Here is a 19,950-nt window from a genome sequence, read left to right as displayed (position 1 = left end):
ACAATTTACTACTTTTTTTTGGAACCTTTGTTTCTAGTATTATGTAATTATGTGAAAATCAGATCCCTACTATATAAAATTCAGTAATTTGTTATCATTACTGCTCCTGACTAGTACTACTCTTTCACACAGCAGCTGTACATGAAATAATTTTTAAAATATGCTCAAGTTAGAAGAAAAATAACTCAATTAAAAAAATTTGTAGTAGCAATGCAATAGCATTTACACTTTAATTTTTTATTGTGACTCTGAGTAAAGGTAACATGATCCTAGTAAACACACTCTTTCACCCCCGAGGCAAGGTTAAAGTAACAATTTAGTTAACATTTCAGTCCTCTTAACAGAGGTGCAGTAAGTTCCTCAACTGCAGTAAAAACAAAGGTAATAAAAAGGATAACACATAAATAAAATTTAACAAGAATTGCTCACTTCAAAGTAACTGAGACTTTCAAGCCATACCTGTTGACAAACTGTATGCCTACATATTTTGATCAGGAACACAATTTTTTTGGACAATGTCATTTAACCAAAGCTCTGCAAATATCCTCGCCACTGTCCCATCTCATGCTGTAAAAGCAAAGGGGACAGAGAAGCCCCAGACACTGGTCACCACATCCCAATAAAGCAGTGTGGTGAATTCAGAGGGCACATCAGAGGCTGCATGTAATCAGAGGCACCTTAACCCAATCAGTATTATTTAACCTCTAAGAAACTCTTCATATTGACACCTTTATCACTCACCTTTGGAAGAACTGGATTTCCTCAAACACTCATTATGAAAATACATCCTTATGAGCCGCTGTGTCTGACCCAGAAGCCCTGCTGAATAATTAACTCTTGCCAAGCCATGGCCAGCCCTTACAGCTGGTCTGCAGACTGTGCAGCTGAGCTGCCTCCTAACAAGCCACAGATGTAGCCAAACAAGACACAACACATGAAGACCCAGGTAGTTTACCCCAGCAGATGTCCCCTGTCAGCTGTGCAATACTGACACAGCTGATCTTGTATCAGCTAAGCAAACTCCATCCCCACAGAGCTGCTGTTCAAACCTCACTATGTGAACACCTTTTCTAGTCTGACATCTGATAAGCATCCTTGGAACTAACCACAGAACACCAACTACATATTTTGAAAAAGTCAGTTATACAAAAAATTTAGTGATTTAAGCAAAGGATGAAAGAAAGGACGAACACCCAAAATCTAAGCGAAGCTGAGATGTCAAAATGCCATTTCACATTTCTCTTCAGAAAGAGAAAATAATGAGGCCAATGCTCTTTGTAAAGGAACTCTGGCAATACTTTCTCCACTGCACATAAGTGATTCTCTGTTCACCAAATGTCCAGAGGACTAGGCTGATCCCTCCTTTTCCATGTGAGGCTTCTGTGATGGAACATTTCTCCACTCATTTCCAATGGAAGGAAGAAACATATCCTTCCCAGAGAAATCTAATTCTGTCACTTCAAGATACAGAGAACTCAACAATAAAATCCTGAGAGACCATGAACACAAACAGAATCTATGCTTATTAAAGAAAAACAAGACAGACACTAAATAACCTAGAAATGGGAAGCTTGTGCTGAACCTTTCCTGTCAAAAAATTATTCATGTCAACCAAACTAGGCAAAACCATAAGTTCAAGGATGTTTCACATAAACTACCTAGAAAACACAAATGCACTGGAAAACAAAGTCCTGCAGGAAGAGATTCTGATTCCATCATATTTGTAAGCTTTGAAGATGGCTGTCACCACAGTGACAGCAGAAACACAACTTCTGACTTAAAGTCAGTTGCTCTGACTTTAACTGCAGTAGCACAGAACAAGTACAGGAAACGAAAATGCTTCTGTTAAGAAATAACCATAAAGCTCACTAAGAGCATTCTCAGCTCTGCAGATAAAGGCAACACAAATACTTTTATATAGTCAGGACTACTGGAGTAAAGAGGTACAGAGAGACCTTGTCAAAAAGCATGGACATGATGAAGGATAGTCACAGAAAAAGAAGGCACAGATCACTGGAAAAATACACAATTAAAATGCTGCTGGAACACAGCAACAAAATCAGCTGTTGGGGCAGGGAGATAAAGACTTTCAATATCCACCCAGTTCCATCTAAACAAATCAGGTAACTTATGAGGGACCTAAGACTTCTTGCTGAGCCTGGCAACAATTCAGTTTTTTTGTCTCTTCTTTTTTCCTTTCTGGTATCTACTAGCAAAAGAAGGACTCAAAAGAAATTTTTTGATTCACTGTGTACATCTCTTGTAGCAGAATTAGTCAAACTACTCTTGCACCATGGAAAATTACCCAAGACAAGACATGATGTACACAGATCAAATATGTGTCCTCATCACAGACAAGACTGAGAGGTCAACACGAACCACCCATGACTGTATGTTAAAAATGTTCAGACTTAGGGTAAAGAAAATTTCTATTAATACCTCTTTCCTAGAAAACCCAAACACTTTGGCAGTACACAAATTACAATCAGAGCAACCCTACTAAGAAAATATACAATTTAATGCCTCAGGAGCTTTAAAGCATGAGACCTACAAGCACACAGCAAGGGGATTTCTCCAGTGAGAAGATGCTTAAAATTCCAAATTCAGTTCTGTGCACTATGGGAAGCAGAAGGTAATGAGGCTTTAATTTGCTTGTAGAGCTGTAGAAACAGCAGCAATGCCTGATAACTGAAAACAGTACTACTCAGTCATACCATCAGTATTTACACAGGATGCTGTCATTTTACTGGGTAACCTACAACTAAGCAAATTAGGGTTGTAATTCTTCTGACAAGCAAGTTATGACAGCAGCCTGATCAATCAACACTCTTTTCAAGAGAGATCCACAAAGATTTTTACCAATTCAATTGCAGCAGCATATTTTTTTTAATGCTGTGGTTGCAAACATGTGTTTTCATCTCTTCTTGAAACCACAAAACAGAAGTTAAACTCTACCTTAGCTGTGACACCAGCGTTGGCAAGCTATTCTGCAGGAGTGGCTCAGAAAATACCAAATTTTCAAACAGGTGCTTGTTGTGCAATTCCCATGTCACCTGAAATTTCTTCAAATGTTCATTTTCCTAAAATGATAAAACAATCAGAAATAAACCAGGTTTACGGAAAAAAACCAAAATTCAGTACAAGGCAAGATTTTTTTAAAAAGTCTTATTTCCAACCTACAGGCTGTATGAACCAGCTCAGATCTTATGCAGTTTTAAAACCCAAACCCTCAAAACTGAAGCAATTTTTAATTACTTAAATAACCATAGCATCATTCTTTCTAAATTGTCATGAATTTAAGGAAAAAAAATTTTAAAAAAATCAGTCTACATTACTCAAAGTTCTCTTTCCTCTCTGCACCAAAAGATGCATTTTATGATCTGAACCCATAATTCTCAGGTTTTCTTGTCAAACAATTGTTCAGTTATGATTATTTTTCAGTTTTTTGAACTTATCTAGTAAAAGACATATACAATGTGAACTTATAATCTTTATTCAAAACTGACATAAAATCAAATAAACAGTTCTCCTCACCTACAGGTTAAAGAATGAAGTTCTCTAAACAGAAGAGACCAACAGCTTACTTCTCCAGTAAGCAGAATATTCTTGTATTTGAAGTTATTAACATACAATTGTATGCAATTTCAAGAGGTAAACCTTAAAATTATTATCATTAAAACACAAGAATTCAAAACATGTATAATATACATTTCAAGGCATCAAGTTTTCCTACATATAGCCAGCATTATGCAGGTTTTCTATACAGGACTCAACCACACAGCAGAATTAAATGCAAGCATTTTGGTTCTCAGGTCAGCAAGTAGGCCTTAAGTACTACAACCCCAAGCACCCAGAAGCACCATTATACTCTTGAATTTTAAAGTTTTTTTAATAGCAGTGGGTCAAAAAATAAACCAACCAAACATATTTGTATCAGACCTGAAGACAAGACTACTAGCATTAAAAAAAACAATTAAGTTCAAAGTATTATTATTAAGAAGGGTGAGTGGTGAGGTTTTATGAGTTGCACAAGACACATGTACTTTTTCATTTTGAGTATTATGTCTTCAAAATATTTTAAATTTTTATAAAATGCTAATAATTTCTCAAGGTTCACTGAGGCTGACTTATAAAGGAATTTCCATATATGCTGTGAACTAAGCAATAAACACTTACCTACAAACTCCTGTGTACCAGTTTGTGCAGATTGTAGTATTTCTCAAAAAGAAACATCAGCAAAGTTTTCTTCTCTAGTCTGTATGCTGTGTACTTGAGGGCCCTTCTGTACTGACCAGAGTCCTTGCAAATTGTTGTCAGTATAATCTGACATTCCCTGCATTGTTGGGGCACAAAGCTTTAGGTCCTGCTATTGAAGTCAGATGAATTCCTTTGAGAGGCAGGACAACTATTCACAATTTCATCGAGAAATCAGTTTCTCACAGGTGGAGGTTCAAGGCATTAGATGCCTTTATACAGTACACTACATGCAAAGCTTTCATCCTTAAAAGGAAGGCAGCACCAAGTTTAGAGATCTTGGCTGCCTGTTATGTATTTTAGCTGAAAAGGTTCCTTTTTCCATAGTGTACTTGTATCTTCAGAAGAAATATCCATGTACACTGAAAAAACTAGTGACCCTACAACCTGTACTGCAAGCTGTGACATACTACTCAATTTAACAAATAGGTTATTTAATAAAGCTAAGAAATGTATGACAAGAGACAGTATCCTACACTCTCACATTTCAGTTTCTCAAGGCCATAGCTTAGTAAAAAGTTGTTTGCAGTACTGACTGGGCTACAGAAGGAAAAAGACAAGAAAATCTGGCATATTTTCTCTTTTCTTATGCTTCATTCTTTAAAAGAGAAGAATTTTATTTTACTTTAAATTTTGTCAGGAAAGGGGTTGACTAGGGAGTTCAAGCATCTTCCGTTTTCTCATGGCTATGATTTCCATCTCCCATACCTACTGGCTTTCATAACTACTAGTTCACAGTAATTGCCAGGAAAAAGGTATACAGTGGTTATTTTCTGATCAGCTGTGTAATTCTGGCATTAAAGGGTTCATTATTGGCAGAGCCACTTTGAGAAAGCTGAGGTGCACTGCAAACCATTTGCTTTACAGCTGAACCAGCTGCAATGCAAACCAACCTCAAGAGCAACCTTCTCTCAAGCACTTTGTTAGAAAATTATTGACTGTTAAAAGCAGCCAATGAACAGGAGATAGCAGTGACCTCATGTCTGTATCTAAGTGATAAAGCTGAGAAAGATAATAGAGACAACAGCAAATACAGAGCATAGACAACAAAAAACCCTATCAGATATGATCAAGTTTCTTAGAGGAAACATCTTCCTGCTTTGCCAATTTAATTTTATTGACAGCCCTACTTCAGTAATGAAACTCTGCTTCCTCTCCACTTTATATCCTCACTTGAGGCCACCATAGTGTATGTCCCATCTGTTTTTTCCTCTCTTTACCCATCCAGACAGTCAATTTCACCTAACTGGCAATAAAATCCAAATTCCCCTTTTTTTTAATCCTTGCACAAAGCTTACACAAGAAAAGGGATGGGCAGGATGATGACATTAACATAGGATGCACAAGAAAGGATTATTAACAAAACAGGATTAATAACCTTCTAAGACCTTAAACAAATAGAATTACAGAACATGCTTATAGTATTACTCACCCAATGGACAGTTACTCAAGAAGACATTTTTAAGGCTACTGCCTATTTTATAGCCAAAAATGTAATCCTAAGTCCAACATCACAATCAGTTGGCAAAAAAAGCATTAAAGGTAGAACCTTAGAAATAATAAATTACATAGCAGATTAAGGCTGAGGCAACACAATGTCTTCAAGTAGCCATCCTAGACTGTGAATGAAAAGTTTTCACTCAAAATCCAGGCTGGCTACTTGAAGAGATTGTGTTGCCTCAGAATATATGGAAACAATTTAAGTTAGTGCTACACACAGAAGTTGGTGTCACTTAATCATGGTTGTGAAGCTACCATTAAAGATTACCAGAGAAGAGTTTTCCACATTAGGATATCTAATATTTTGTACATCCGCTTAAAGATCTGTTTCAGAGTAAGTGCCACAAACAACATCCCACTTTTTTCTTTATGAACAAAAAAAAATTACATCAAGTCTGTATATATAAAAGATATCAGAGATGCCTACTTCACACTTCTGAATATTTAACTGCATTTTCAGAATCTCCCTGTCTCTAATGATGAACACAACCACCAGAAGACACCTGAAAGAGCCCAGAAATAACTCTGCTAGCATCAGCCCTGGCAAGCAGGAGCACAAAGCTGTTTTTTCAGCCTTACCAGAGTAACCAGGAAGGCGCTGATTGTACAGGCTGCCTGGCAGAGTGCACTGTACTCCTCAAGCAGGAGGGAGATGAACTGCTGGGCCTGGGGGGGCCCCTCTGTGGCTAAGGTCGATGCAACCTTGGATCCCAGGGACAGGTGTCTGAGCAGGCGAACCTTCATCTCCAGCACGTATTCCCGAGCCTGCTGCTCCAACCGTTGGTAAAGCTGGTATGGATCTCTTTCACAAAGCCTTTAGTTTTACAATATTTGTGACAGAAAAGAAAAAAAAAGAGAGCATGTAATCAACAGCTTTCATTTTCCTAGCAGTATTTACCAGTTACTATTATCATCATAAAAAATAACCTCGGTGGCTCAGGTTTAGAGAACTACCTTAAATCTCAGAGAACACAGTCCAGTCCCCTACTTGTACACATATGGGACTGAGCTCCTGTGTACCTTAAGGAATAGCATGTCTGCACACCTGAGGAGTACAATTATTTAGGATTTAAAATTTCACTTCAACTTGTGAACTCAAAATCTTAACTCCATTTGCATCCAACCCTGCAGGCACCCAGACTATTCAGATAAGCTTCTTCACCATTTCTCCATGATGTTCTTAACATGTGACAAATTAGTGCCTACAGAAGAAAACTGAACATGATGGCTGCTTTGAACCACTTTAAATAATCCAATTTCACTCTAAATTTCTGTGCATGGAGTTTAAGCATGCACAGAATGCTTTGGGTTTTTTACAGCACAGGGAGAAATGAATGGGGTAAGTACTTAAGAGTTAGATGAATAGAAGTCTGCAGCTATCTAATCCATGCTTTTCCCTCAGCACTCACAAAACAGTTCTATCATACTGCCATCAAGTATTCCAACATACAATAGGAACATTAGATGACACCACTACTTATTCCAACAAAAACAACCAGACACTCCATTTTTTGCCAGCTGTGTCTAACAGGAGCCAAGCACGGAAGTGGGAATTTCTGCCTTTTAAACAGAGTTACTCAACCACAGCATGGTCTTCTGCATCCTACCTAAATGGAAGATATTTTAAAAATGCATTCAGTACCTACATTGACCAGCTTTGTAAAAAAATTCTGCACGATACTAGCACTAGAGACTGGACACACTGGTGCCTGCCCAAACTGTATCCTTTTTTATTTTTCACTTTATAGACCATAAGAAACTCAAGTGAAAAATAATCCAACTGGCACTTAAGGATCGCTTCTTTGAAATCCTGTTTCTGTCTTTGTATTGTTAATAATCTCTCTCAAAAGTGAAAAACAGTTCTGAGTAATGAAAGCTACTGAGTACGTAAGCAAGTTACACAGTATTATGTTCTGATTTCCAAAATTTTTCCATTAAGGAGATGCATAACATCAATAACCACTTCAGCTGTGATTCAGTTTTAATTACCAACACACTATGCAACATTTAAACAACTTTGATTTCCAAGCCTATATTGCATGTTTTAAACACTTGAATAAACGAAGTGTGACTAAATAGGGAGGGACATTATATTGCTCTGCTTGTACACAACTCATGTATGAAACCAAACAGATTTTATATAAACAAAGTGCAATATGCTTATTTAATTATCTACTAAAGCCAGTTCAGGTGTACAGTCATATTAAGAGCAGTGCTAGATGAATTTCTCTTTCAAATGTGTCTTTACCTCATCAGAATTTAGGTTCAACTAGAAATTGAGAACTACAGCTCAGGTGAGACTGCTCAGATCTCAGTATATTAAACATATATGGAACCAAGGAGAACAAAAACTCCTTGACCACACATGGAGTTAGAGAGAAACTGAGATGATCCTACTGGAGCCCTTCAGGGTTTGCCCCACTATTCTAAAAAGCAGAAAGCTCTCCACTGAGGATCTCATTAAGCCCATTTTCACTTCAACACCTTAAAAAGCTACAATTATGATTTCTAAAGTAAGAATGAAATTGGAATCTGCCTCATCTAGTGATCAGTGTCCAATCTAACTTTTCTTTATTCTTATAAAATTTCTTCCAGGTATTACAATCACAGTATGGTACAACACTAACTACTACTAATTCAGGCTAGTTCCACAAGGTAAGATTTTCACATGGGGCAATTCAAACTTAACAGTGTCTTATGATTAAGGCCTTTTGAAGAACAACATTCTGGGACCATTTCATAATTATGCATTTATATTCTTATTGCAGACAGTATATGAATTTAATAGCTTCCCATGCATTCAAACTAGTATTGAAAAATCCTGAATAAAATAGAATGAATCCTCTTTGAAGTATTATACCTATCCACCAGCTCTTTCATTCCTTCTTTATCTGGTACCAACGATTGGTCCTGGTCATCTGCCAGAGGGGTCCCAGCTTGACGATAAATACACCGGACCATGTATCTGACTTCAGACCAGTAATTCTGTAGCTGCTGAGGTTCACGTTCAGGCTCTGCTGAATTTTCTCTGCATTTGAAGACAAAAATAATTACCCTCTGTTTGTATGCATCACATAAGTGTTTTGATTCCTACTATTCCAAAAAACAAAAAGTACATCTGAAAATGCCTAGAATAAAGTATGAAACTGGGTGAATACTGACATCCAGAAATTACTGTTTCAAGAGTTGAAGCACACACCTACAAACAAGGTACAACACTGCTAGAGTCTGACTACAACCTCTGTGCTGCTGAGGATGAGTTCAGCTCTTACCTGCGTTCATTACAGGCCTCACAGTTGCATGCTATGTCTGAAGGAGAGGAATTGCTAAGATCTGCAGCAGGCACTGTCTGTGCACCAACAGTTATTCTTCCTCCTCCTACAGACTCCTGCTGTGATCCACTGTTTCCAAGAGGCATGTGCAAAAGGAAATCTTGGCTCTGAAAAACAAAAAGAATAACCCAAACAGTTTGTAAGGTCTGAAATGATATTAGGTAGACAAATATTTAAGTGGCAATTGTTAGTGCTGCATGTATTTTGGAAGCACACTCAATCAGGCACAAAGAATTAGTCTTTCAGAAGACTAATAAATGCAAGAGATGAACAGAGACGACCAAAGATACAAACAAAGCTTCATTTCTAATGACCAAAGTACACTGGCTATAATTATCACCTTTATGTACTTCAGCATAAACAATGAACTAAGCTAAAGGAAGGCTTGCATCACCCACACTTAATCATAAACCAGCACTATCTCTTCAGTCTCCATGTAACAGTGTGTTTGGCTTCCGGAGTTTAACAATCCTTTCCAGTAAAAATGATAAAATCTCCTTGTTTGTAACAGCCAGACATAGTATTTCAGAGCAATGGATGTCAGAAAGCTGCTGCCATTGGAGATGGATGCAATCTCCTGTGCACAGTGCTGTTCAATTCCAGCAGATGACACAGACCATTCACCCAAACCGCTGCTATTTTTGTCTGCAGTTTCTCTCCCTTCTCTGTGCTCCAGCCCCAGCACACGCCACACTTCTCTCCTGCACCCTCCCAAGTCTGCCACCAGATTTCCCTGGCACCAGGCAGAAACCTCTCACATCAGTACTGTGACTGAAGGTGGGTTTTTCTGTGCCCCAAATCCTGGATCAAGATGCAGACACAGGTAAGAACAAACCTGCATGCAGCTGCTACCAAGCAAGCTAATGAGAGCAGCAGCAACCTGAAAACAGGAACACCTACAGCAAACCACCTGTATTCTGACTTGCAGTCATTGGTAACATTTTATTTTTTAGCTAATTTTGGCTTTTTTTCCCAGCTGGCTTCTCTAATTTGACTAATTCATATAGTCGCCTTTTTAAGTCAAGCTTCCAACCTTGGAAAATCTATTTGCTGTCTGCTTTTAAAAATTCCTCTTTAAAAAGAAAACAGTTGCCAAATTAAAAAAAAATATCTGAATTTTTATTTACACCTGGAGTATCTGTAAGTTAACAAAACATGTAGGAAGCAAAACCTGCCTTCCTTGCAAATCTAGAACACTCATTTTCTTTGCTAGTTCCTTAAACAGAGCTTAAATGTGTTAAAAGATTTGACTCAACTGAACAATAATATGCCTCGGTCTTGCTGTGCTTTGAACTCCCTAGGATGTGTTTACCACCATACCACCACTATAATTCCCTTAGATGTAACCTCTTTTGATTAGTTTACCACCCTTGTTAATAGCAACATTATCTGTAAACACAAGTTGTATACGAGTGATATACTCTTAGATTTTCCTCACAAAAAAGGTTCTTATCTATACTTTCAACACAAGCTAAACAACATCCTCTATACAATCTTCCTTCACAGTGATTTTCTGAAATAAAAACCTGTATGTGCCTATGGGTGTGTGCACAAGCCTGTTAGCTCTCTGCAAGGAGGTGTCAGCTGCAATCTACAGTACTTCCAATTATCCCAAGTGTGTGACTTCCAGGTCAGTCATGAAGACTTGGTTCTGCAGTATAACATAGTTTGCTTCTAATGAGGTTTTGCTGGACCTGTCAATGAACTCTTGGCATCTTCCTGCAACAATAAGCACAGCTCTTACACGAGGTTGAATTCACAACTTGAAATATTAGCACCACATATTAAATTAGTACTCGCTGTGCTACCAAGACTAGCAAACTGTTACATTCATGCTATGCAAAGTTTTAATAAAGTGCTTCTTTATTAAAAAATGTAGGAAAGAAAAGACAGCAAAACTCAGAAATCTGCAGGAAGGTGTCAGTGCAAGTGCAGTGACTCAAGAAGTCCACTGAAAGAACAAGGAAAATTCTGACAGTTTACTTCACAAAGAGAGGAAAACACACTATGAGCAGACAGAATAGAAAAAAGTGCAATGAGTAAAGTCATGTTGGTAAAAGTAGAAGAAATTGTATTTAAGTACGGGGATAAGGACAAAGCTTGAGATCCAATGAACTAAAAGCAAAAAGCTCAGTAAAAAACAGATCCAAACCTTGCTCTACTTAAAACTCCTCAACTCAGAACCAGAACTCCTCACTTTTGGAAAAACTTCCCTGTTCATTTTATATAAAGCCAACTCAAAATCACCTAAAAAGCTTTTCAAGCATTTACAGCTCCAGTGGTGCCACAGCACAAAGTGTCATGCAGCCCATAATTAAGGATCTTCTCAGTTTACCGAGTTACTTGACCTTACCACAAGAGACTGCTCTATTGTAGCGTGCCTCTCCTCCTTTTCCACTGTTCTTCTACAGTCTGGACACACCCACAGTGGGAGGTGCAGCATGTTGTTTGCTTTTGGAGATGTGGAAAGTGCTGTTTTGCTGGAATTCTTGATTCCGCTCTCTGAAATCGAAGTATCTTTGCGCTCACTTCTACAAAGAAGACAATGCTCGCCAGTTGTATATGGTGCCCTCTGGCCCAAGCCAAAGGTAAATGGTGTCTACAAACAAATGTTTTGATAGATAACTGGTTATTCACAGAGTACATATGAGTACATATTCTGATATTTGAAACTAACAACAAAACCCCCCAAAACCAACACACATATTTTACTAGTCAGAATACTTGGAGTGTCCCAACAAACACAGCAATCTCAATATCCATGAGGCAAACAACTCAGACTATTAATACACTCCCATTTAAGGGCATGGTCTACAGTCTTTCCCTCTAAAATATTTTGGCCTAGATGTAATAATCCAGCAAATAAAATTAAAAAGGGATATTTACTTTTACTGTCACCATTTACAGATAAAAAAGAAAAATATCTCCACTTTGAAGCTCTGTGACACTTCCTTTTATAATACTACCTGAAACAAAGTCACTTTCAGCTAAGCCTATTACAAAATAAAAGTTTAAGTCAGTTTCAACAACACAAGTCAAAAGGGTCCTCAAATCCACTATCAGCTATTGAATCAAGCAGACTTGGCAGCTTACAAGGACAGAAGTACTTCAAAACCTGAATTATTTTCCAAGATGCTACTGTGCATGAAACTATGGTTCAGCCATGAAATGCTGATTCTTCACCAAGGCTGATAGTTAAAAACAACTCAGGCAGCACAAGACAAAGAGAACCCAATTTTATCAGACATAAGAGATGACTGGAACAAAATACCATGTAACGGCAGAATCACCGATTTGCCCAATTTTATTACAACTGCTAACTCTGCCTTAATTAACAACACCTTCTATGTAAGCATGAAAATAGTTTAATTCTTTCTCAAAGAAAAGGCAAATTTTAAGTAATTCAAGCACTGCTCTTGATACTGCTCTAATCTCAATACTAACAACAATATAGCTTTAAAGATCTTGTAAGGCTCAACTGCACAAGCACAGGTGAACAATTCTTTAGGGCAAAGGACCAGTTCAAGCTAAACCATAATTCACTCTCTTCTTGTCTTCACAGCAACAACAAATCAATTCTCTAGTGCTGACATCTAAAGAAAAACAGCAGAGCATTACAGACACTGATTTTTATGTTCTTCACATTTGTAAAACTGACAGACTCAGCAATATGGAAAGGAAAATTAAGAATTCTAGAACATAAAAACCCAAAAGACAGACTGATTTCATCTCCATAAATATCTTCCTATCTTTCAAAAATTCATGAGAAATTTAACAGATTTATTAAGAACAGCTAACCTTTGCTCACTGCTGCCACTTGTGGAATTTGCACCTAAGCACTAAGGCAGGAAAAAGAACACAAACTCTCCAGGAGTCTACTACAGGTTTTTAGAAAAGCTTCTCATGCAGGAAGACTCCCTCTGCCAGCTGAAAGGCCAGGACTGACCAATTCCTTTATAGGCTCTACAAGCACCAAGAGATTTCCCAAGTTAGACATTGCTCTTGGCTGACCTGCACCCAACTGAAGATCTCATTCATGCCTAAAACCCCTGCAGGAGGCCATGGCTGCTTATCCCTTAGCCCTGAATGTTTCCTTCTTAAAGCAAGTGTTTTTGAAGCCAGATTAGGTGAGCCCCTGTCAGAATGATGACATCTTCATAGCTATTTTGCAGGCAAATCCTTATGAACATCTTATGTAGGACATCTTCCAACCAGCAGGAAAAGAAGAGGACAAAAATGTAAAAGTTCAGAAGCTAAGACAACCTGACACTTACTCTTTTGCAAATGTAAAGGTCATGGCAAACACACCTTAGCCACTCTGCAGGGACTTCTAGAAGTTAAGATGTGTGCAACTTCCTTAAAGCTGCACCACAATCACTAAAAAGCCACGGCAAACACAGCAGGAACAACAATCTTTGTTATGGCCACACTCAGTGAACATTTACATTTGCAACAGGTGTGAATCTCAAATTAAAGCCCTTGGTTCCTAGAGCACAATGCAAATCAAGAATCAAAACTGAAGCTTCAACAAAATCTAGACCACAAGCATCTCTGATACCTGTTATGACTCCATCCTACTAAAATGTAGCAATAAATTGCAGTTTCTTATTTATTTAAAGCATGATGAATGCAGTGAGTGTTCATGTGACCATTTCAACATGAGCAGCAAACTCTTGCTGGATTAAGAGAGCCTGCAATTAGGTCACATTTGTATGTCTCTTCAGTGCCATCAGAGCAAAGTGCACATTTTGTGAAAAGCAAGATATTTTTCCACTAGTCAAGCTTCAAAAAATGTGGGATGCATCTCTGCAAGAAAACACCCAGGCTCACTTTATCTCTGAAACATGTTCAGATATAACATTCATAAATGAAAGCTGGAAGTAGGACAAGTTGGAACAGAAATAACTGCATCTCTGCGATGTATTTAGATTTATTTCCAAGAATAACTTTATTACCATAAAACTGCATAGATATTTTTAACATCCAAGTCCAATTTCAAGCATACTGTAACAATAAAATTTTACTAAAAAAAAAATTCCATTGTTTTTTAAAGCTTAAATAGGAGATAATCAGAAATTGACTTCAATTACCAACATCCCAATCTCACACAGCATTCTTTTTGAAGAGTTTGATTTAGTACCTTTAATACTGCTTAGTATCTTCTCCTATTAGTAAATAATTCTGCTTTTATATATACCCACAAAATTTGGCTGTACATACCTGAGAAACTCCTGTGAATTCTGATCCAACAGAACTGTCTGTAAATTGTGTACCATTTAGTGAAACCTGGAAAAATAACAAGAGATTGGTTACAACAGTTGAGTTTATTGCTAAAAGAGCTTTATAAAAATTAAACAAAGTCTTCCTCAGTATCTGAAGACTGATACAACAGCTTTTGAAATTTGAATCATCAACTGCAGAGACAGAAATCTGCTTTTCTTTTGTAAAAACGTCCTACAGATGCAAAAGTTTGCATTTTCGACTTTTGCACTATAGCTGTTTCAGTAACAACTCTGAGCTGAAAGAACTGATACAGGAAAACAGAAAAGTCATAAGCAAAACTACATTTTTCCTTCAGTATTTGATCGCTTGCATTTAGCTTTTGAACTTCCACTGTAAATCAAAACAATTAACAAAGATTCTTGCGTTTTGAAAGTTGACTACCACACTGCTTAGAAAAATATGCAGTGTTAACCAGAAGAGTTTTCCACAGCAAGGCTCCCAGTGGCATTCAGCTACTCCAGTGCAGCAGCCTCCTCCTGCCCCAGGTTATAACTCATACAGAAACCTCTGAGATCTCCTCTACACAAGTGCTACAGAGACTACACCAGACAGCAATGAAATGCCTTTTACAAGCCCCAAGTGCTCTCTCACAGCACTACTTGAGGACACTAAATCAAGAGTAAAGTCAAGACAATGTATGAATTCAAGTCAGTGACAATGAAGAGCTCTAGATCACACCAACTTGAAGAAAAGGCATTTCATTTTTTAAAAAATGGGAAAGGAGAAATAAAGTCAGATAATTATTCTAGTCTCTCCTTCTTCTTGAGCACTGGTTGAGCTTTTGAATTTCAGACATCAGTTCTCATGCTTCTGTTCCACCTTTCACATGCCTTTTCTAAACTCTTTTTTGCCCTCCAGTTTCCCACCTATTGCTGTTGGATATTAGTGTTTCTAAGACTACTCTGAAGACCACAATAAAACCAGTATGTCTGACCAAGACCCCCCCAGGTCTTGCATGCTGTACTGACAGGATTCAGAAAACATTTCTGCCCTGTGCCCAAGCCATAAACTCTAGCTGGAGCTGTCCTCAGTGCAAAGGAGCATCCTTCAGTTTTATACACTCACAGCACTCCCAACAGCTCAGTTCAGAGACAGGGACATTATTGCAAAGCCACTGCCTTCAGCTGAATTTTTCCAAAGGCAAAGTGGGGATTGTCAAATCTGCTAGAGAAAATGCCTATAAGAAATCACACAACTTCACTTCCATACACTATGCTATCTTTCCAGAGTAGATATTTAAGAAAAAAAAACTTATGCAAGCCAAGCATCTCAGGTCTAAAATTATGGGAACAAAAATGCTGATGTGGAATAAGTTCCCTATTTTTATTCAGACACTTCCCAAAAAGTGGAAAAAATAAAGGCTGTTTGATAAAAAGAAGTCCTCTTCATCAAGAAAAGGCATCCTCCAGTCTGGAGGTCCACTGGTTATTGGCATTCATATACATTGAGAAATAAAGAAACCACTATGAAAGTTTAGAATGAAACAGTTTCTGCAGCTAAAACCAGTTTTTGAAGAAAATGAATAAAAAGAGAAATTCATCCAAAGACATTACTTATTCATTAAAAGAGTACATTTACCTTCTTTACATTCAAGACAGTGATAATGAGAAATACATGAGCCTTCACACTGAAACATGCAGGCATTGAGTGACCAAGCTGAGGTACTCAGAATGTTACAAAAGTAAAGACAAAAAACAATGGGAGGTTTTTGTTATCCACTAAATGTCACAGGAAGCCAAGACAAAATACTGAATATCAGGAATGACTGCTTCATGGAAAGAGCTATCAGAAAAGACATCTCTTGATCCTAAGCACTGTGCAGAATTTGCTTAAAAATATTAGTGCAACCCTCCCCCAGAATTTAAAGTGACCTAAATATCTGCAGGAGGAAAAAACACCAAGGAATTTAAAGAGAGGAATTAGACAAATAGGAGGCAACAAAGAGAATCATCAAAAACTTGTGTGTAGACCACGAGATATAAGACATTGTATGTGAGGCCCAGAGGAAACATAAAAATCACAAAAAAAGAAAAGGCTTAAGTGGGGATGAATAATGATGTGACAGGCAAGGAAGAAGATGGCTAAATAACATATTAGAGAAAATATTAGAAGAATCTTGTAAAAGTTGTCCAAATGAGGCTCAAACAATAGCAAGCTAAAACCAGAAAAAAAAAATACAAGACAGTCTCAAAAATAAATTAGGGAAGTAAAAAAAAGGCATTAAAACTACAACTAAATCCTTTCTTGAGACACATAAGAAGCAAGGAGCCTGTCAGGATTGGTAAGGGTACAGCAAGTAAACAAATAGAAGCATTAAGAAAAAAAACTTAAATAACCAAAAGTGAGGGCAAACCCAGAATTATTTTTTGCATGTTCATTAGGGAGGAACTTAAAGAGATTCTCCCAGTGAAAGGCCTTCATGGAATATGCATTAGAGGATCTGTTTCAAAGCAAACACTGCTAGAAAAAAAAAGACAAAAACAGTACAGAGAAAATGGACAAGTGAAAAATTAGCAAACCACCAAGAGTGGATGACATTCAGCCAAGAATCCTAAGGAAATTCAAGGACCTCAGAATTGCACTAATAATTTCAGCATGTTAATGCTTGCTTTGTGCTTCACTGGTACGAGAGGAGCAAACAACTGCTTTTATTTATAATTTATTTATTTATTAAGCTTTCAAAAGACAAACTGCACTTACCCAAAGCCTCTAATAAGAAAGTGCCTGAGATGACAAAGTCAGCTAATAGCACTAAATTCTTCGTGTAACTAAAGAGACTGGAGAATGGCAGAAGGACCATCCAAGATTGAGTTACTGTGCCATATGTTGACAGATATAACTCTGTGTGCAGAGAATTCAAGTGGAAGTGACAAGCTAGATGCTGTCACTCCTGGATTACCCTAACTTTTTTATTTATTTTAAAAAGCCTTATTTTTTCATTCCTGAGTTTTTAATGATTTTAATGTTTTGTGTTTTATAAAGCTATTTTGTGAAGGTAAATGCCATAAGGAAGGGTGACATGGATGATGAGGAACATCTGAATCTCCACAAGCACTCTTCACCATAATGAAAAGTGTGTGTGTGTGAAGTATTTCTGTTCTTACTATGAATTTTATTTACAATTGAAAATATATAAGGAAATATATCTTGTATTTCTTGGAAGTTACTGTCACACTAACTCACCTTGATTTTCCTGGAGAATAAGACATGCAACACCTTGGCACAGTATAGTTCATGGCAGAAAGCATGAAGAGAGAGGGAATCCCAGTTTAAACAATACAGCCTGATTACACCAGAATGACCTTGAAGAAGCAGTTGAGCAATTAGAAAATAAGCACTGAGATTGCCACAATTTGCTCTAATTGCCTGTCACTACTGCAATCAGACCTCCAGGAGGCTGAGTGACACCTTACTAGACAACACAGCCCCATCTGTCTCACAACTGAAGCCTGCTGAAGACACACAAACATCATGAAAGCGAGAGTGATGCAAGATCTCAGGAGAGCTCAGGAAAAGAAAGGCACAGGAAGGAAATTTAGATTCAATTCACCATCACTGAACCCTAAACTGTCCAAAAGAAATGTGAGGCTCAAAAAAAAAAAAAAAAAAGGCAAGATTGAATCAAATTTCTTCCAAAGAGAAACAGCAAGGATAAATTGTACTGATTTTCTCAGGTGCATTAGGAAAGACAGAAAAGACAGAAAGATCAGAAAAAAAACAATGTTACCAAGAGACAATTACAGCTACACTTACTTGTACAAGGTCCTAATATAATGATTGTATTCCATACCACTTGAATCAATTACCTTATTTTTATATAGGGAGGTGAAGAATCAAGTTGGCTGAAATCAGTCAGTCAGTATCTGACTAACGCTAAAGAAACCAGCCTGCTACCCCTCCCCAAATCCATCCAGATGTCTTGTCCATGCCACTTGTTCTCCTGCCTGCGTTTTAAAGCCAAATCCCATTTGCCATGGCTTTGCTGTGCTCAGCCTTGCCTCAGGCACCTGGAGCAGCTCTGCTCACCTCCCACTGCCATCACCCACCACCCTTTGGTGGCAGCACTCTCAAGTCCCACTCTCTGCTCCAGACCTGCCACCCCAGTGAAGCTCTGACTTGGGCAGGCTCCAGTCACAGCCTGAGCTTTCTCTCCTCTTCCAGCCACAGCTAAATTGGTGACAGAACTGCTGCTGGCAGCTGAGTGATGCTTACAAAATCCTAAGTGACTGCAGATATGAAGAATGATTTATTTATGCCTTTAGTTCAACAGATAGCAAACAATCTGATTTCAGTAAGTGAAAATTCAGGATCCTTCTCCCCTAACAGAAACTGACTTAATGATAAGCCATTGTAAAAGTCAAATGCCTGGTGGATGAGGGGAAAGAATGATGACAAATGTATCAAAGAGACATTCAACAGCAGATAACAAACAAAATCTGATTCAGGACACCCCAGGAATGGTAAGACCTGTGAAGGTGCACAGGAGGATTATTCTGCACATGCACTGTAATTCTCTTCATTCTCTGGCAGCAAGCACTGTCACACAAGACACCATGCTGGCCAGACCTGTAGCACAGCAAGGTTTTGGGATTTGCTTCCAACACCTCTCCTGAACACAGGTAGGAGTGACTGCAGCCTCTGCAAAACATGTATTACAGCACTGAAGAGATATTATGATGTAAAACACAGCAAGTGAACTATCAACACTTATCCCTTCCTTAATCCTCTTTTAAGTCCACATTATACCCAGTTAACATCTGGTACAACTCAGTTTTTTAGAGGAACAGCAAACCGGATCAGTTCTACTTGGCAGCGTCATCACTCTTGCCAATGAGATTTCATTTATTTCAACATACTGATTATTCTTCATCTGCTTAAGAAAACCATGAGCATTTTAAAGGCATAGAAAGGACACTACCAAGAGACTAAGCAAAGTACTGCCTGGTTTCTCACAGAAAAGGCTGTTTCATACTATGGACACAGCAGTGTCCAGAAATAAGGAAATAAACTGCTGTTTTGTACAATGGAGTGTACTGACCCAAAATGCACCAAAATGCCATAAGCACTGTAAGACATCAATTACTGCAAAACTGAAGCAAACCAAAGCATAGTCCAATAAAGCAGAACATACTCTAGGTAAAAAATTGTGTATTCATCTTTTTTTCATCAAAGTATTTGTTGTTAAGGATGCTCTAATACTGAAAGAAACAGTCCAGGAAGATCTTGCAATCAGATGAATGATTACCCAGAACTACACCCAAGAATCCTCTTGGAGAGGATGAGCACATCCAAATACTTATGGTCAATACCAATACAGCCAAGAAACGCAGAAATGTCCCCTATCACAGCATGGCTGGGCCTGCTGTGATCCAGCTGGGCTGGCCCAAGCTCATTGATGGTCCCTGTCCATGGTCACCAAAGTCTGACACCCGAGTGGAGGTGAACAGGAAACTCTTATAGAAAGGAAGTTCTTATTTTCATTTTTAAATAAGCCCCAAACTACAAGGGTTTTTGTAGCAGGAGAGCATGACCTCAAAGAAAAGTATACTAAAATGGTATTTTTTAATAGATTAAAGGCAAG

The 19,950-nt window shown here is 38.0% G+C and overlaps 1 protein-coding gene across 1 annotated transcript in view; it reads right to left on the bottom strand.

The window, feature by feature from the left end:
• The window catches only part of FAM193A (family with sequence similarity 193 member A), a 77,202-nt gene that overhangs the window by 31,251 nt on the left and 26,001 nt on the right, over positions 1-19,950 (bottom strand). Inside the window, exons 2-7 of the mRNA XM_059471288.1 lie at positions 14,307-14,372; positions 11,440-11,685; positions 9,027-9,193; positions 8,615-8,782; positions 6,334-6,568; positions 2,956-3,080 (exon numbers count right to left, since the gene is read on the bottom strand). Of these exons, the coding sequence (XP_059327271.1) occupies positions 2,956-3,080; positions 6,334-6,568; positions 8,615-8,782; positions 9,027-9,193; positions 11,440-11,685; positions 14,307-14,372 (1,007 nt within the window). The remainder of the gene's footprint in view (positions 1-2,955; positions 3,081-6,333; positions 6,569-8,614; positions 8,783-9,026; positions 9,194-11,439; positions 11,686-14,306; positions 14,373-19,950) is intronic.

Source organism: Ammospiza nelsoni, chromosome 4 (assembly GCF_027579445.1).
Source record: "Ammospiza nelsoni isolate bAmmNel1 chromosome 4, bAmmNel1.pri, whole genome shotgun sequence".
Taxonomy (NCBI): Eukaryota; Metazoa; Chordata; class Aves; order Passeriformes; family Passerellidae; genus Ammospiza; species Ammospiza nelsoni.
Note: the sequence above shows the minus strand (reverse complement) of the source record. Positions and strands in the feature narration are given on the sequence as shown.